The 19,917-nt window shown below is 33.6% G+C and overlaps 1 protein-coding gene across 3 annotated transcripts in view; it reads right to left on the reverse strand.

Moving 5' to 3' along the window:
- Positions 1-19,917, reverse strand: part of Stxbp4 (syntaxin binding protein 4) — a 155,154-nt gene that overhangs the window by 53,390 nt on the left and 81,847 nt on the right. For 2 of the 3 annotated variants that reach the window (XM_026407791.2, XM_026407790.2), the window contains exons 14-16: positions 16,038-16,154; positions 14,976-15,025; positions 12,771-12,904 (exon numbers count right to left, since the gene is read on the reverse strand). In XM_026407791.2, coding sequence (XP_026263576.2) covers positions 12,771-12,904; positions 14,976-15,025; positions 16,038-16,154 — 301 coding nt within the window. Of the gene's footprint in view, positions 1-9,830; positions 9,886-12,770; positions 12,905-14,975; positions 15,026-16,037; positions 16,155-19,917 lie in introns of those variants that run through there. The other variant, XM_026407792.2, reaches the window with a different exon arrangement.

Genomic DNA, 19,917 nt, shown 5'->3' on the forward strand with positions numbered 1-19,917 from the left:
ATTCCTTTTATTTACAAAAAACATTTCTCATTTCTGTATGCTCATGGTTCATTCATTTGCTTCTCTGCAAACAAATAAATATTACACTGGCATTTTTGTTCCTATAATTCCAAGAAGGAAATGTACCATAGTAGGGAAGGGAAACTTTCCTTCTTTCTTGTTGAATTTAGGGTGAGAGAGCCTAATAAGGAATTCACTCATCAATCATTGAGCATCAGTTATGTGTCAAGCATCATGACAGGTGCTGGGAAGGTTTAGCTGAATGAGAGAAGGTGGCATGGTGAGGAGGGAGAGCTGTTTCTCTGGGGACTATTCATGATAGCATCTATAACACAACAGCAGCTGCCCACTTCTGGAGGCTGGTGTCTTTAATTGAATCTGTAAAGGAGAACCCTTCTAATTCTCTCACACTTCCTTTGATTAGATAGAAAAGTGAAGGGGGTGGGAGGGTGTTGATAACTCATGAGGAATCTGAAGATTGACTCAAAGCTCTAAGAATGATATTTCTATATCTTATTCCAAAAGAAGAGAACTTTTTATTCCCAGGAAACTGTACCCTTATTATTCCACAGGTCATTTTCCTGCTGGGAAAAGAGAAGTACACATCAACAATTTATCCTATTAATGTTCCCTTGTGTTGTAACAAGCTACCACTCACGCAGCACTTAAAACAATACACGTGTGTTATCTCCCAGTTTCTGAGGGTTAGGAGTCTGGGTAAGGCTTAGCTGAGTCCTCTGCTTAGGATCTCACAAGGCTTCAATCTATATGTGGAGTATGGCTGTGATCTCATCTGAGGCTCCGTTGGGGAAGGACCAAAGGCTTTTACACACAGACTGCCCTCAGCTACTTTCCACCTGTTTCCTAACAAAGCTGTTTGTTTCTTTGATGCCAGCAAGCAGTGAGAGACTTCAGCAAAAGGCAATAAAATCTTCCATAACAGAATCATGTATCTTTTGTCACCTTTGCTGCTTACATTAGTTCTAAGAAAACCATGGGTCCTGAACATACCTCAGGGAAGGAAATCTCACAAGGGCATGGACACAGGATGGTGGGGACCACTCAAAGAATCTGTCCCAGATGTTACTGAGCCTTGTCCCCTTGGTTACTTTAATATACAAAATCTATTTCTTTTTCATCACTCTATTAAGTGTACCTCTTCTCATCCTTAATTTTTTCCAATAGTTTAAATTAATCCTGGCTTTAACTTCCTTGACACTATTCTTAAGAGTTCTTGTTAGTTCTAGTTTGTTTCTTTGTCTATCTTTTCTACACTTCTTAAACATGTAAGTTCATCAAAAGAGCTCTGTGAAGTTTCTCTTCCCTTAGTTGTGTACTGCTACCTTTTCTTTCTTATTGTAATTGTATAGAGTGGCATTGCCTTTTAGGATTTCTTAGCCCACGAGCCACATCCCATTCCATTTTCTCAACATGAGATTAGACACCTTTTATCCAAATTTAAGGCAAAACAAGAAAAAATAAAAAACCCTGCTTCTGTGGAGTCTGGAATAAATCCAGGTATGTCCATAATTAAACAACCACATCCTCATTAGCTTCTTTTGGAAGAAATACAAGTCCAGCAGATGTGGACATATCACAACACACTGGCCTGCACTACTGAATGACCTACTTTGAGGAGGCAGCATTGGTATTCTTTGCCCACTTTGGTAGGGGGAGGTCCACTCTCCTAGTTTGTCTTTGATATCTTCTTTTTTCACCTCTAAGGCTTGCTTTGGTGCAGCGTCTTCACTCACATTCATGACTTTCACTCAGGAAACTTTGCCTGGGCTTTTTCTCCCCTTCTACCAGGTCTATTATCAGGCATGAACTTCCCTGGGCATATTTTAATCAGAAACTCCCAGTAGATGATGGGTGGTAACCACTTAGGGTCTATAAGAAAGAAGAGTTGATTCTGTTCTTCTTCCTAGAATTTTACTACTTCTTCCTCAACATTAGCAGAAGTGGCCTCTGCACTTAACAGATATTTGTGGAATGAACCACTATTAGACATCTATTTCTACGTACAAGTAGATATTTCTGTATATTTATGCATGTGGATAGGTAATTGTGTACTTGCAGTGAAGCTGCAAGGTCAAAGAAAATGTCATTTAGATTCCTAGAGACACAGTGAGACTGCTCTCCAAAAAAGCTGAATGGAGACACCTATGAGCAGTATATGAGCATGCTTGTTTCCTCACACATTGACTAAACACCATAGATGGGCCATCATTGTTAATATGACAGTCTACTGAATAATGGTGCCTCAGTGTTTTAAATTCATTCCTAAGTAAATGAATTAAAATAAATACATTAATATTATATATCAACTATTAGACATTTATTAGAGACTAATCCCAATTATGAAATGTGGGTCTCCCATGAGCACCTACTACATACCTGGCACCATAGCAGGTGTTAACTAATTGTGCTTAATAAGACATTCAAGAACTCTACTCTCAAAGAACTCATACATTAATAAAAGAGATAGATAATGAACACATTAATGAAAAATAATGTGAAGTGCTGTGAAGAGAGTACAATCAGGAAGTGAAGTAAGAGTATCTGGAGGTAGAAAAAAGGCCTTTCTGAAAGGAAACAATTGGGCTGAGGACTGAGTGCTCCAACATTAAGCTACAACCCCAGCCCACAAGCAGCTAATTTTTATGTAAAAACTAATGGTTATTTCTCAAATATAAAATCCTACCTCCTGAGAAAGCCAACATGATCAATGAGTTAGATATTTTGTTTCTGGCAAAACTACTAAAGCTCCCTGAGCCAGTGCAGTCTATTGCTTTATCTTGAGTATTTTTAAGTCATGAAGTTAGACAATGTATATTTTGTTCAATGATTTCAGTTTTAAAAACCCACTTAAACACAATATTATATTTACAGAGTGCTTTACATTTTGCAAAGTACTTTCATTCTTAATCCCTGAGGAAATTTTCAAATATACCCTCTCCTTGGAGAGAGGAAGCTAATACTCAGAGAGGTCATGGTATTTTCCAACTCAGATGTCATTAGTTATATGATACCATATGATTTTTTACACTTCAAAAAAGAAAAAAAGGTCAATTGAATTGACTCAAAGGATTTATTAGGAATCCTGAATTTAGAATTAGAAGACCTGAACTAGGGTTTTAGCATCATCTTTCCAAGTTTCTGACTTAAGCAAAATTATTTATGTTCTTTGAGCCTTCTTGCTCCTTTCTTATCTTTTAAATGGTAAATAATGTCTATTGTCCAGGGTTGCTGGGAGAACATATTAATGAAAATAGCACTTTTAAACTGTGTAAGAGATTTTTAAAAAAACTTCCATATCTATAATTTTTAAAGATATGATCTATTAGTAATGTTAATACTCTATTGTTGAAGGCAGGAACTGAACTTCTGAGTCTAAATTGAACTATTTTATCATATTAAATAATTATGAAAGCTGTCACTGCACACATTTGAATAATTCTTCCTTTTCTGAGATGAGCTGTTAAAACTTCGTCCTCATGTGAACTCTGGAGAACACCTCTTCCATTAACCAAAAGATGCATTCAGTTTGGATAAAGATGTTTTCAGGCCTTGAAGGAAAATATTTCTTTCTGACATCATTCATATTTTGCTTGTCCAGTTAAAGGACTGAAACATGAATTTTACTTAATATATCTGATCATCACAGCTTTAACTATGAATAGATTGGAGTTTCATCTTTTGGAAGACTGATAATTCTCTATATCATCAATCTTAGAAGCAGTCTTTGCATTCTTTTTCTGCCTCTGAGTTAACAACCATTTTATGTGACAGTCTGTTTACCATGTTTGTACTTGGATATATAGATTTTTACTTAGTTAAATCCTAGACCTTGCACATCCTGTAATCCCCTTGGCAACAATATTCCTGCCTTGCAGGAAAAATTAAGTTTTGCTTATCTGGCCATGCTTTTGTACCTTAAGGCTATTGGTAGTATATATGATTAAAGAATATATTTTAGATACTTCCCTACTTGTGATCTTCTATGAAAACCCAGAATATATGGTAGTTTGGGGATTAATTGACTCACATTAGATACTTGTTTGCATATATTAAACACCATAAACAATGGTTTCCTGATTGTTATGACTAAAAAAACTGTGTATGTTTGCTTTCTATGTGCCAAGATAGTAGTAGATTGTTGCTATATATCTGGTAATACTAAATAATTTTGGCACTACAGTTTCTCAGGAATTTGTTTAATGAAAAAAGCAAACACTCAATAGTTGATAAATGCACAGATGAAGCAATAGAAAAACATGGGGTAGTCTAAGAGTCAAGATGACAACAGAAAATTGCTCTGTGCTACTGGACTTTCAGGTACTCATTGATGTAATACACACATGAATACCAACTTAAAACATTAATACTGAATTTCAGGTGTTCACACTGACATAAAACTAATTTCTCTTTTTAAAATAAATATTTGTTTTTTGCTACTCCAAACACATGACAAATGACCTCTACTCTCCACCTGGATATTTTAATAGCAAACTAACTCTCCTTTTTTTTTCTTCATTCTTGCTACTCTTAGAGTTCAGTGTTAACTAACTGTTCAAGCAATATTTTAAAGTTTCTTCTCTTTAAAACCATCAAGGGCTTTCTACACCACAAAATAAAATCCAAACTCCTTAGTGTGGTATTTAAAACCCTGTGTGATTTGGCTTCTTCCTATATCACCCTAAGCTGTGTATCAGATACACTGTTTTTTAAATTTTTCTCCTCCTGCTCATCAAGTATGTCAAGTTTGTTCCTGCTTCACAGTTTTTCTCTTGGGCCTAAGAATCTCTTCCCATGAATTTTCTTCCGTCTGAGTCTGAGGTCTAGTGCCACTTCTTCAAAGAGGACTTCTTTGTCCATCAATCTTAACTAGCATCCCCAATTAACTCTTTGCTAAGACATCACCTGGTTTTACTGAATGTGTAACATTGTCCAGCACATGGCACTAAATGTTTCCTTATTCCTTTGTTCATCTCTGCCCACAACCATTGACCTAAGCTGCCTGATATCAAGAACCTTATTTATATTTTTATCTAAATTCCTAGGCCAGGGTCCAACCCACTGTAGATATCTGATAAGCAGTTCATGAAGGAATAGAATTTTTTTTTCCTAGAATAAAATTGTGCCAGGGAAAAATTATTTTTTTTGAAGCTAACAGTAATTTACCCATTTAAAACAATTTAAGTGTCCAAGATTAAATTTGATATATTTTCTTAATGGAAATATAGCAGTGTCCTTCAATTTGCAATAATACAAAGTGACTTTCAATTTGCAACAATAAAAAGAATACGTACATTTACCATTTCCTTGATTGGAGAGATTTTATATTATAGTGGTAAATTTCTGGCATTAAAAATTAAGTCACCATAGAACCATTTTGCCTTATAAAAACAGGTAAAGCTGTTTATTAAATAATATACAATCACATAATAAGCTACTCCCTGATGCTTGGAATATCTTTCCCAATTCTAGAAGAAGAGACATTATATAAATAGTAAGATTACTTTGTGGGGAGAACAATACTGTACTGCCCATTCTTTAAAGTTAACTTTCACTAAAAAAACAAAGTTCTTCCTTTGATGAATTCATGCTAGTTAATAAAGAACATGATATTGGGAGAAATGAGAAAATAATGACAGGAGTTTGATGTCTAGGACAAGTAGAATGAGAAGATGCCATATAAAGTGTGAACAGTGGATCCAAGAGAAGAAAAGGATCTAAATGATAAATCATGGCAGCATTAAAAATGTTGTACTGTTGCTTGTCCCATAAAACCTTTCCATTGGCTTACATAACTTCTAATTAGCTTCAGAATGTATTGCTAAATCTGATGGGAACACCTAAATCCAGGCAATACATGAAATCAGATGGTAATTGCTGGGGAGGGAAAAAGGTTGTCCTTGTTTTCAATTGGTGGAGAAAAATATTATCTAATCATTAAACCAATTTGCAAGGGTTGAACATCCACAGTTTTGCTATTAAAAGAAATGCTGAGTGAAAATACCTACACGTATATGTTTGTGCACATATTTCATTCTGTTATTTGCAAAAACACCAATAGTTGGCATTACTGAGTTAAAATATATGATCATTAAAAACCATTTTCTTAAAACTTTCAAAACCTTTCTAAGGAATGTTTTAAAAGCTCTGGATATATACTGCAAAGCTGATTCCCAGGGATGCAGTGCCAAGTTACATTCCCACCTGTAGAGGATGAGAAATGTTTACTTTCAACTGTAATTAGTGGCAGGCCCAGATGGCTCCGACACTAGAGAGTTTTTTTTTTTTTTTAATGCCTAATACATGAGTAATTTAATAAAGAAAAGTAGATTCTCTAAGGAGGATTCCTGTTCCTTGCTTCTTTGCTCAGGCATCATTTAGGTCATTTTGGGCAAAGAAACTTTAGCTCCAACTGCTCATCTTAATTCCATGAATTTCTGAGGCTAAAGCCCCAGTTATTATGATAAACTCATCCTGTTTATAAGCAGGGGTTCTTCTTTCCTTATTTTTTATCTTTCAAAATACACATGTATGCAATTTTAAATGTCAATTCTAAGTGGAGGGGCAAAGTGGGAGCATGAGATCACTCTACAATCTTGATCCTAAAGTCTATTCTAAATCTTGACAGCTGAATATTCTTGCTTTAATATGGTGGCCCTTTTCATACACATAGATTTATATGTAGACGTACACATTTATTTATAAGAGCTTGAATGACATGTGTGTGTATATGTCATATTTTTCATTTTTCTATTTATAAAAGCTTGAATGTAGAGATCTTATTCAGAACTGGCTTTTGCCCTTTTAAAGGATGTGAGTGAGACTCCCTTATTGGCCTGACATTTGATGGAGTTGTAGGAGTCACTCTCTTAAACCTCCGGCTGGGCACTGGCCAATGTGTGTTTACATTGTGAATATAAGGATGACGCAGCAGTCCATGGGGAGTGGGAAGTGAGCTAGCACTCGAGGAGGCTGTGCAGAGCCATATGGCACTTGATGCAGAAGCTGCTGTGCCAGCTCCTTTACATTTAAAGCCTCCCTTGTGCCGCAGTGCATGTCAGACCTAAGTGCATCTATGCTTCCCCAAGTACCAAGCCCCGGTTGGCCTCTGCTCGACAAAGAATGTGCGTGAACCCTGAGGATTTCAACCAATGTCATAGTCTCAAAATGAAACAGTGAAAAAGTCCTATGTACTCTGCAGCTACCTCCGACTTTATTCATCAACTAGAACATATTAAGGGTACCCTCTGGCCAGTTATTCCCATAAATGCTACTGTTATTCATCAGAAGAAGGAAAAGGTTGACCCTTTGTGCTTTCCTTTTATATGTTTCTATCTGCCCCACACTGAAAAGATCCTAAGATTCCTCTGTCACTGCCAGGGCTTTTGAAGATTTTTGCTCTATTTTTATCAGCTATTTATCATTTCCATAAGAATTTTGAAGGAGGTAGTTAGATGCCTCTTCTTATACTGCAAACTTAACAGGAATGCAATAAGGTATCTTTTTATTAAAGATCTTCTATGAGATATCTGGCCAGATTTTTAAAAATTCATTTTAAAATAAAACTGCCTCTTTTTGTTTTGGTTACAGAATTATTTTGCTGTTCTTTACGTCAATCAAATAAAGATTACAGTTCCTTGCAAGTAGTTATTTCACATGAAGATTACATGAAAGTATTATGATGATATTGACCATATAAAAATTTATGAAGATTGGCAAAAGTGTCTCTGGGGTTCCAATACTGAGTGAAAATGTCTATTCTATCTTCATTCTGTTTCACTGAAAGCAATGTAACAGAACAGACCAAAGCTCCCGGAGTTAGCAATAAACTATTGAAAGGTAAGTTGCTGATTCAGATATTTAGCTGCGGTTTCCTGTGATGATGACATTTTGACTCAAAATCAATAACAACATTAAATGTTCTGTATTTAGAAAAGTTCTCATTTAGCATATTTCCAAATATACCCAAGTTGAAAGAAGCTGTAGACAATAATTTAACACTTACCATAGAGAGAAGGTACATTTAAATTAATTGCTTAAATAACAATCACACAGCACTAGCAGTAGCCTTAACAGCAGCAACAGCAACACCAAAACATGAGGCATTTTATACTACTAATGGCTCTGTTTGGTACTTTACATGAACTTCATTTAATTCTCTAATCTTGCCATATAGATATTATTATGATCTCCACTTTTTTACAAAATCTTCTATGAGGAAATGATCCAGAGGTTAGTAATTTGTCCAGGGAAGTTGGATGAGCAATTGCAATGTTCTCTAGAGCGACTCCAGGGAACATCAAAGGTTGTATGGAACACGGTTTATATGGATTCAAACTGCTGGTTACTACTCCCCCACAAGTATTTCAATGAGAGGAGAAACTGCCACATTTGCAGTGCTGTAGCATTTGTATTCCCTATGCCTCCACATGAGGGGTTCTTAGGCTGGGGCTCATAAATACCCTGAAAATGGATACACAATGTGTATAATTGCACATTTCTTTTTTTTTTTTTTAAAGAGAGCGTGAGAGAGGAGAGAGAGATAGAGAGAGAGAATTTTTAATATTTTTATTTTTTAGTTCTCGGCGGACACAACATCTTTGTTGGTATGTGGTGCTGAGGATCGAACCCGGGCCGCATGCATGCCAGGCGAGCGCGCTACCGCTTGAGCCACATCCCCAGCCCCATAATTGCACATTTCTGGGAAGAAGATCTTCATTAGATTTCAGTGGCGTTCATGATCCAGAAAAGGTTCAGAATACCTAGAATGAAGACATTCTAGGTATTCCTTAGAGCCTGGTTTTAAGGGGTAAGACCAAAGAAATCTTATCCTTCATATTTCTGAGGAAAAGTCATAGGATAGCATCCTAAAGTACAATTATATCAAAAGAAGATGGAGGCAATTACCCAAGTGAACATTTCCAGTTGTAAGTTGAAACCACCAGATACTCATGGCAAAGAAAAAGAGGTGTGGGTTGGGGCTAAATTATCTACCTCACTATTTTAATTTCTCTTTCCCATTATGTATGTAAAACAATAACAACTACAACAACAGCAACAACAACAACAAAAACCCCACTGCTTAAAGAGTAAGAAAAGTGAATTGACTTTCTCTGAATTGTTAAAAAAAAATAGGTCCTAAAAAGTTATAAAAATGCTGCAAAATATGCCAACATAAGCAATTATATTTTTAAATAAAATGACAACATAGAAACTCTTTGCTAGTTTTACACAGCAAAGCATATATAAATTTGCAATGAATAGGAAGTGTAGATGAAATCTTTCTCCTTTCTTTCAAAGAAATACTGCTGAATTTCAAATATTTTCTTTGAATAATCATGTTTGACAGATACAAAGGTTAATGTTAGCGAGGTAATTAAAATTAATGATGGCAATGTCCACTGGGCTATGTCTACACAGGTGTTTCTCTCCACTCTTTAAGACAACATAAAAATGTTTGACATACAAAATTCTGAGCTTACATATAAAATGTAATAAGATTATTTTTTCACTTCTACAAATCACAGAACTTCTATAATAAATTTTTATGGGTTTGGCATGTAACTTGAACTTGATTTTTAAAAATGTAGTAGGTATTTGAAATATTAAATACATAATTATTGCATGAAGTGAGCAGATACTATCATATTCCATGTAACATATCTGTGAAGTCAAAGCTATACAATGGATCTTAGAATGTTATTCTGTAGTAAGCCAAGCCATTTACTAATCAAAAACATGCTCAGAGCTTATTATTTTGATATTTAATTAATAAAATTTTATATCTACCTATCTATTTACCAACCTACTTACCTGTCTATCTGTCCATCTATCCAACCATCCACCTAGGTACCCATTCATCTGGTCCTTAGCATACGGAAGATTAAGAGTGGCAAACAAGAGGGAAAGTGGAATGTTAGAGGCTGGCAGATAGAAAACCAGTGGATATTGACATTAAGAGAAGAGACAAACAAACCAACTCACACAAAAACAAACAAAATCCACACAGCATATTTCTCTACTAACATGCTACATATTAGTACATACTTACAATGATGATACTGAACCATCATAACTAAATAACATCTGACATATGCTACTATGGCAAATTGTAGTTCCAAAGATGACCACATTTTCCAAAAATGACAACAAAAATGACTTCTGACTATATGCTCTGCTATAATGTGACTTGCCACCTCCCCATCCATGGGTGGAGTGTAAGTCCCTTTCTCTGAATCTGCATTGATGAATAGAATATGGTGGAAATATGGCTGAGTGACTTCTGAGGCTGGGTCATAAAAGAGGTAATACAGCTTCTGTCTTGCTCACTTAAACATCTGTGGAAGACTTCAGATACTATGTAAGAAGCTTTATTACTTTGAGGCTACCATACCAGAGAGACCACATAGAAGTATGTGTTAACACTAAACTGAAACTGAGTTCCCTTTTGGATGTCCAACCCAGCAGAGCAATCAGATGCCTACAACCCAAGCAGATTTCTGACTCTAACCACATGAAAATTTTCTAACCAAGAAGGGTCTACCTAGCAAAGCCCAGTTAACCAGAAGGACCATGAGAGCCAAAACTAAATTGTTGTTTTGAGTCATAAAGTTTTGAGGTGGTTTGTTATGCAACAAAGGTGAATAGGATAATTAATTAAAACATTGGTGCTACGTGGAAAGTTCAACTTTACATATATGTTTTGTACTATGAAATGTGATGGGAGTAGGTACTTCATATAATATAATTTAATATTTCCAACACTTTTAGAGGTATTATCATCATGTAATAGAAAGAAAATTTAAAATTACTTTGTAAAAAGTCCTCTTCAAAAAATATCTTTATTCATGGCAGCTACTTCTTGTATTTTGAATGCAATCTCATATTGTCTCTTTAAATATGATAATTTCATTTTATTTTAACAATATATCTATCTTCACAATATTATATTATCTAGATTTAACTGAAAACTATTTTTCTTTGTCTATAATCTCCCTATTAAGCAGTTCTTCTCATTTATGGAGCATAATTAGGTGACTCTGGGTTGTGTGTTCACCTTTAAAAAAAAGTATCAACATTGGGAATTATCAATAAATTGGTACCACACTCAGGAATACTTTTGGAAACTTACAAGGCACTATCTATTGTTACTGAGTTTGGGGGTATTTTTTGATATTTAGTGGAAGAGTGCCAGGAGACCTAAGTAGCCTATTGTTATAGAATCTATTGATAGTCTTGTGCAACAAATTGCTCTATGTTCTATCTGCTTTTCAAATGTCCTATTAGACATGCATAATGTAAGAAAACCTTTTTAGTCATATGAGCCTGGAATATAAACCAATTTTTAGATAAACCCCAAATATTTTTGCACAGTTTTAATATACATAAGCTTTTCCAGGCTTGTAACTACTAGGTAGATGATGGAAGATTGTATTTCCTTTTGTTCAGACCTTGACCAAGAGTAGATCACCATTCTGGACAATTATATTACTCACGGCAATGTGCTTATGCTATTTAAGTTGATATTACAACATACTTGTATCAATATATATTCACATTTGTAGAGATTTTATGTGCAGATACAAGCATCTGAGGCTATAATAGATCTCCCAGCATATTACCTACTGACATATATATTGTTTTATTATATATCATCTTCCTTTTATTTATCCTCTATAGTTAACAGTTAGAACATGTTATCAATTTTTATAAATAATGGATATAACTAAGAAAATTATAATTTACATGGAAGGGAAATAAAGGATATGCCAGAAATGGTTATAAAAAGAAGTAAAAATTAAGATGTGAAGTGGAGCACAGTGGTGCATGACTGTAATCCTAGCGGCCCGGGAGGCTGAGACAGGAGGATTGTGAGTTCTAAGCCAGCTTCAGCAACAGGAAGGAGCTATGCAACTCAGTGAGACCCTGACTCTAATAAAAATATAAAATTGGGCTGGGGATGGGACTCAGTGGTTGAGTGCCTCTGAGTTCAATCCCTGGTACCAAAAATAAATAAATAAATAGATAAATAAGAGGTGAAAGTGCCTGAAAGATAGGAAGAGGGAAAGATGAAAATTTCTATTATTTAAATTTCCTCCAAGGATGTCTCTCTGTGAGTTGGGGTGCTTGAAGTTCCTTAGAGAATCACTTTGCTTCTCTTTCTAGTTCAATGCTGACTCCAGGGCTATCTAGTGACAGATACATCTTGTTTCATCTATTTTATTTAAAAATTTCTCAATGTTGATTCTACCTTCTAATATTTATACTTATTCTTCCATTGCAAAAAACTTTTGGCTGGGCAAGATGATGCATGCCTGTAATCATAGCTACTTGAGAGGTTGAGGCAGGGGGATCACAAATTAGAGGCCAGCCTCAGCAACTTAGGAGATTCTGTTTCAAAATAAAAAGTAAAATGGACTGGGGATGTAGCACTAAGGTAAGTTGCCTCTGGGTTTAAATTAATTTGTTTCTTAAAAAAAAAAAAAAGAGACAGAAACTTTGGATGGAAATAAAAGTAAAGACATGTCTTAATCTTACATTAGAACCCTTTTGAACACTGTAAATAAAGCAAGTATTTTCCCCATAAAATGGGTGCATTAAGATTTTTATCAGTTAATTATCAAATTTAATGTGGGCAAACCAAAATATTAATATATTCAATGAAATTAAACTACCAGACTTGAAATTTTCTCCTTTCATTAAGTGAATTATTAAAAAAAGAAAAAAAAGTGAAAAAAATGAGGAAAACTTACAATCCATATCAAGTATGGCACGAACGGACTTAACAAGCTCCTTAGATTCCAATGCCAGGGTTGCTGGGATGGTGCGCCCATTCCTTCCCAGTGCTGTGAGGGAAATCTGAGAGGCTAACACAGCTCTTCTTTCACTGAGAAGACAATGAAATGAACTAGAATATGTTCCATGACACACACACCTATCTTTGCTAAATGTGAATTGGTATTCATTATCAAAAATATTTCTTTATCCAGGAATGAACAAAAACATGTAAAATAGCCACACATGAGGTAAATAACATAAACAATATTTCTGTTTTCAATTGTTTATTATAAAATAAACAAGAACATCTGAAGCATTATATTGACTTCATATACAAGGAAGAAGCAACTGAAGGATGGCCTACCTCCTAGATTATTTGTTGGGACATATTTTGGGAATGTTTATATGCTAACATGATGAAACCTTTTATTTAGTTTGGTAAAAATTTAAATTAGGCATATTAAAATATATTTACTTAAAATTTCTAATACAGCAAACATAAATATATACATTCATTCTTGAAATTATCTCTTAAAGTCTTTCATTTCCTCTAAATCTAAAATAGCCTAGAGCATTTATATAACTTTTTTTTAAAAAGTCAAATGTCATTTGAAATAAATGTACCCTGATATAATTAAAAGTCCTAAGTTTTCCTCAGAAAACCACCACAGCAAAACCTTTACTTGGAAAAAAAGAGATAATGTTAAACTAATGATAAAATCATCATCATTTACAATCCATCTTCTTAAGCATGATGGTATTAATTCACAAGGAGAAACTAAAGAATCAATTCTCAAATTCACATAGTCTTGTTCTGCGTTGAATGATCATGGCTAATACCCATATAGAAGATATGGTATGTTAAAAAGATTGAATTAGATTTAACTAGTGCTTAACTTTTCATGACATGGCAAAAAGCTATGATAGTTTTTTAAAGTTGCCTTTTTTTCCATGAAACAATTTAAAGCAAGGGTAGATGCTGGCTTTTAAATAGTAATTTTTATCCTTGAAATTTAACAGCAAAATTTTTAAATTAGTCAAAATCAAATGAGACCTTAGGGGATTATTGTGGGGGACACACCTAATCCATTTAAGGGTAATAAAATTACTGAATACTTTTATTTGTTTGTTTATTTTTTTGGTGCTGGGGACTGAACCCACGGTCTCCCACTTGTTAGGCAAGTGCTCTGCCACTGAGCTACATCCTCAGTTTGATTACTGAATGTTAAGATCCTTAATATAAATAAAAACCATGGAATTTACATAAATATCTTATAAGCAGCATGGATAACAATGAGAAAATGTCAGATTCTTTGACTATAAAAAATAAACATTACATCAAAATAGCTTAAAAGTGAACAACTGTAGATATTCTTCTAAATTAAAAAAAAAGTCATATGGCACCCAAAATATCTTCGTTTATTTCCTTTATTAAACTGCTATTTTCACTTTAAAGGGCAGAGCTTTCCCATTTCTGCAAGTGATACTGCCAGAAGTAGAAGACATATTTAGAACTAGTGACAGCTATTATAAGATGAAGAAAAATCCACTTTCAAAATGCACAAGCAAGAATCTTTCTTTTCTATGTCTTTCATCATGTATCAAAATGACCCTAAATTTATAGTTTGAAATAAATCTTACTTTTATGTTTGTTGCTCTTAGTAAGAAACTTGAAATGCGAAGCATTCTGTGAATAATAAGAAAATCAAGGTGCATTTTCCAAATATATTTCTTTTATCTGTACCTACTGACTGCTGAAAGTAAAAGAAACTGATTCCATGAATAAGATTTGCAAAATTCTTTTTGACATAACAACTAATCTGCTGGTTGAGAGTGACCTTTAGCAAGGCACCTGTGGCTAGTAACTTTTATTCACATACAGGAAGCTTCAAGAATTTCAAATTAAACTCATCTTTATGGCATTCTTGACAAAGACAAGAGGTAGGTGATTCCTACCTCAATTTTATAGTTCAAGGTTATATGACTGGCTAAATACTTCCAGGAATTTCTTTTACAGAGCTAATAACAAAACCATTGTCCTCATATTATTCCACAACATTGAATAATAGTGTACAATGGGAGTGATTCAGCATCTTAAGACTATTTAAGAGATTTTTGGTATTTCAGTCACAATTTAATCCGCTGACATACTTTGAAGAAAGCAATTAAATATTTCTTACCTCAAACTTGATAAAGGAGAAGAATTATCAGAAAGTACTTCTTGAATAGCCTAGTGACAAATAAGATGGTGAAGGAGATATATAAATTTGATAGTTTTTAAAAAATGTCCTTTTATTGGCCCAATTAATATTTACAGCCTCCCTTTCCATTGATTAAACAGATGTTTCTGATATAGCAGGATGTAATTCTACTCAGAATATAACAGTTATAAAAACATTTATTTAGAGGATAAATGTTTATCAAATTCTATTTTCTTAGTATCAAGACTTTTAGGAAAGTATTCATTAAGTTATATATTTTTGGAAATCATGTTATTCAGTCTCAATTATTTTTCTTAAAAAATATATATAATGCTAATCAGTCTTTTCATGATCTAGGTAATTCTAAGTTTGACTATAAGTCAGCATTGCTGTTTTGAGACTAGAGAATATTTCATGCGCCACTGAACACTGTTGTATTTATCAGTGTCAGTTGCCTATGTGTATATTACATTGCCTAATGAATATTACAGTAGGCGATATAATATACAGTCCTCCCTTGGTATCTATGGGGGATTGATTTCAGGACCCTTGAGGATAAGAAAACCAGCAGGTGCTCAAGTTCCTTATATAAGGTGGCACATTATACATGCATATAACCTATGCATACCTTCCTGTGTGCTTTAAATCATCTTCAGATAATTTACAATACCTAAAACAATGCAAATAATACATAAATCAATGTTATACTGCATTATACTGTACATGTTCAGTATAGATGCAATCATGGTGTGTCTAACTACACAGGATATCATGAATGAGATGCCAGGAGAACAATACTCATATAAGGAGTGCTGGAGAGACCTCGGTTCTGTGAAAGCGGGAAGCTATAGCAATGTGCACCTACACATCACTTCATTCATGTGGATTCAGCATGGTGCTTGGTGTATGGAAAAATGAAATTTTGCTTTCTGGAACTGTTGGGAGTTTTTTCTGTTTCTGAATATTTTCCATTTGTGGTTGGGTGAATCCATAGATGTAAACCCATAGAGACAGAGGGCTGACTATAACATAAAAACTCACCTCTACAAAATGAAGAAGCTTTGCAGTGGATGCCTCAAAAGTTTTTCGAGCCATTTCTGATTTTCGCAATTGGCAGTCAAGTACTGTAATTCTCTTTCTTAAATCTTGAACATTTTCCTGGTCAGAGGAAAAAAAATACACATTTAAAAAAATATTATATTGCTGTTTTCTGTTTGACTCAATATTACTACTTCATTTATTTTCTCTCTTAATATGTACATGTCTTCTGAGTTTGGGAGGACATGTATAACTAATTGTGAACATAAAGTTAATTTTCACAGGGATGCTGCAAGTTTTGTGAGATAAGCTACATATGACTTTATTGGGTCTTGTAGCAAAATACACTTACATTTTTATTTAAACAATTAAAATGTGTGTATTTAAATAAATACATAATAACACTATATATATATATATATATATATATATCACCATATTATATATATATAATAAAAAAGAATTTTTTCCTTTTTTTTAAAAGCAACTTGTCTTACCAGATGCTGACAGAAACCCCTGAGAATGTATCACAACCTATTCACTATAATAAAATCCCATGTTAGGCGTAGCTGGCAGGGAATAAAGAGATTCCATGGCGAAAAGTAACAGTAATGTCCAGTGAACCCACTAGTTGGTAAGGGAGTACTGAAACATAATTTGCTCTGAGGATATGTGCCAATCCCTGGAAGCACATATAGGGATTTCATCAGAAACAAATGGCAACAAAATTTTAATGAGTAAATGAGGAAGAAACAATTTTCACATAAGTAAACAGTGTTTTGATTTTGGTTCTGGTGAGTAAGTAAAAAAGTCTCTCCTGAATGGTTCCTAACCATAAGCCCCCACTCACACAGGTTTGGTGTCAGAATTTATATTATCAAAGTGGCCTAAATATCCAGAAGCTGAAAATTTATTTAAATTGGTCCCAGGCAAACAGAAGCAAACCCAAAACTTCTACGTAGAGCTGTTTTCTAAATTCAGATCTTAAAGAATTCCACACATAATGTACCTAGAGAACATGCCCTCACCAAAAAAAAAAAAAAAAAAAAAAAAAATCAGTAAATATGTGAGGAAATAAGTTCCTGAAAAGAAAGTCAGCTAAAAGAAACCATTTATATGATCAGGTCTATAAAGACAGCAGATATTAGAGTAATTATAATTAGATACAACATATAAAGCAATAATGTAATATGTTTCACACAACAAGGTATTAAAATATAATAAAAGATACAAAAATATCAAAATAAATCTATATAACAAAAAATCAATCTAAAAATGTAGTTCACAATTAAATCAGAGACATGGTTTGATTTAATATTCAATTAGATATAGCTAAAAGACAACAGATAAACAGGTAAAGAAAGTTCTGATAATTTAATAAAAGACACAAATTGACATATGAATGGAGGAGGAGTGCTAAGGAGAAAATAGCCAGAAGATGTATAATATACACAATCTGAATTTCACAAGAGTAACTAGAAAGAATGAAGAGAAATAACTTAGGGTATTCCAGAAATGGTATAAGACATTGCTCCTCAGATAAGGAAGCTCAATAAATCCCAAACAACATAAATTAAATACGTTAACACATAACTCACTGAGGTCAAAATGATGAACATCAAAGCCAAAGAGATACTAAAATCATATAGAAGGAAAAATACTGCAAACAAATGATAGATTGACAGCTGACATCACAACCATGATATAAAAACAATGAAACAAATATCACCTTAATATCTAAAATGTAGCAAAAATATATTTCAAGAATAAGAACTGAATCAAGATTTTTTTTCCCAAACTAGAGACATTTTACCAACAGATCTTCACTAAATGAATTTTTTGAAGACACCCTTGAGGAAGAAATGAAATAATGCAAGGAAGACCACCTGAGATGTAAAGAATGCTGAACACAGAAAATGATTAACATAGGATCTAGTTAAACAAATTCTGACTATACAAAACAAATTCTAATAGAGTTAAAGGCTAAGGGAAAAGTAAAATATAAAAAAAAATTAAAAAGAAGTATAGAGGAATGATTAGATTTATATTCTAAAGTGTTTCCAATATTTAGAGGAACAGGAAAACCACAGATATAAGACTAGAAAATATGGGGCAAATAAAATAAGAGAGCAGATACGAAGTCAACTGCTTTAGTAAATAAAAGCTATAAATGGAAAGATCTTTCCAACTAAAGGCCAAAAATTAATAAATGGATAAAATGTCCAGCTATATGTTATTTACCACAGATATAATTAAAACATAAAGACATTAAAAAATTGAAAGTAAATGGCTAAAAAAAATACATAGGTAAATACCAACCAAAAGAAAGGTATATAACTATATTAATATCAATAAAAATACTAAGGGAAAAAGAAGATTGCTAGATGAAATAGTCATTATGTTTTCACAGAAGATGAGAAACTAACTCTTAAGTTTGACTGCACCTAATAACATTATTTCAAAATAAAGAACATTTTTTAAAAAAATCTCCCTACAAGGGAGATTTTAACCTGTTTCTTTGAGAAACTGACAAAGAAATGAATATAAATACAGAAGAATTAAGTGCCCCCACCATGACACTGAACTAGTAGACTATAAAGAACAACAGTATCCATTAACTGCAGAATTCTTTCCAAGTTCATTCTGAACCTTTGTAAGCACCAACTACATAATAAGCCATGAACAAATTTCGTAAGACATTATTAACAAGTTTTGAAGAGCTGTTATTCTGTAAATTAGATTCTCTGACCACAATGCAATTAAGCCTCCTGTGCTTCTGTAATGTTGATAAATAAAGATACCCCAAAATATGTAGATTTTTCCCAAATTAACCTATATATGTAATGAAATTTCAGTAAAATTTACAATAGTTTTTTTTTCTTTTGAAGGAATTGATAAGCTGAATGTGAAATAGATAAGAAAAGATAAAAGGATTATAAACATTTCAAAGGAAAAAAACCTAGGTAGAATGATGAGATAACAAGATTTACTGTAAAAGATATAGTAAACAACATACTATGTTTGTTTTTTATTTTTTGCAGAAGAATATACATAGACCAATGAAAGAGACTAAAGGTCAACTCACATATGAACCTGATATATGACAGAGATGATTTGTAGGTCAATTAAGAAAGAAGGAGATTTTTCAAATAAATGGTGATAAGACAGTAGGTTATTTATTTAGAAGAAAGAAAAAATAGGAGAGGTGTGGTGGTGGATGCTGGAATTCTAGCTACTCGGTGGCTGAAGTGGGAGGATTTTGAGTTTGATCCCAGCCTGGGTTAATATAGAGAGACCCCAAATCAATAAATAAACACACAAGACTGAAATGTATCCCCATCTCATAGAGTATCACAAAACTAATTATAAGGGACTGGGGATATAGCTTGGGGGTACAGCACTTGCCTAGCATGTGTGAGGCACTGGGTTCAATTCTCAGCACCACATATAAATAAATAAAGGTCCATTGACAACTAAGAGAAATATTTAAAAAAATTACAGGAGGATCAAAACTTTTAGAAGCAAATATAAAAGAATATCGTTATGTCTTCAAAGACGAAAGAACTTCTTTAAGAATTCCTGTCCATTTCACCAGAGTAAAAAGGTCGTCCACAAATTTTAGAGAGTAATTTTATAACATACAACTTAATAAAGGATCAGTAACCAGAAGAATCACTATACATTCATGGAAAAAGACAAATCATCCAATGGCAAATGCTCAAAAGAGATATGAGGCATTTCATGCATAAACATGAATGTATAATAAATACGTTCTATGTTCAAATGGCTAGCAAGTTTGGGCGGCAAAGCCCTGGGTGATAATACTTGAGGGTATAACACCATTATGGTTGATTTCAAGCCAGCAACCTGATGTCACTGAACA

The sequence above is a fragment of the Urocitellus parryii genome, chromosome 7 (assembly GCF_045843805.1).
Source record: "Urocitellus parryii isolate mUroPar1 chromosome 7, mUroPar1.hap1, whole genome shotgun sequence".
Classification (NCBI taxonomy): domain Eukaryota; kingdom Metazoa; phylum Chordata; class Mammalia; order Rodentia; family Sciuridae; genus Urocitellus; species Urocitellus parryii.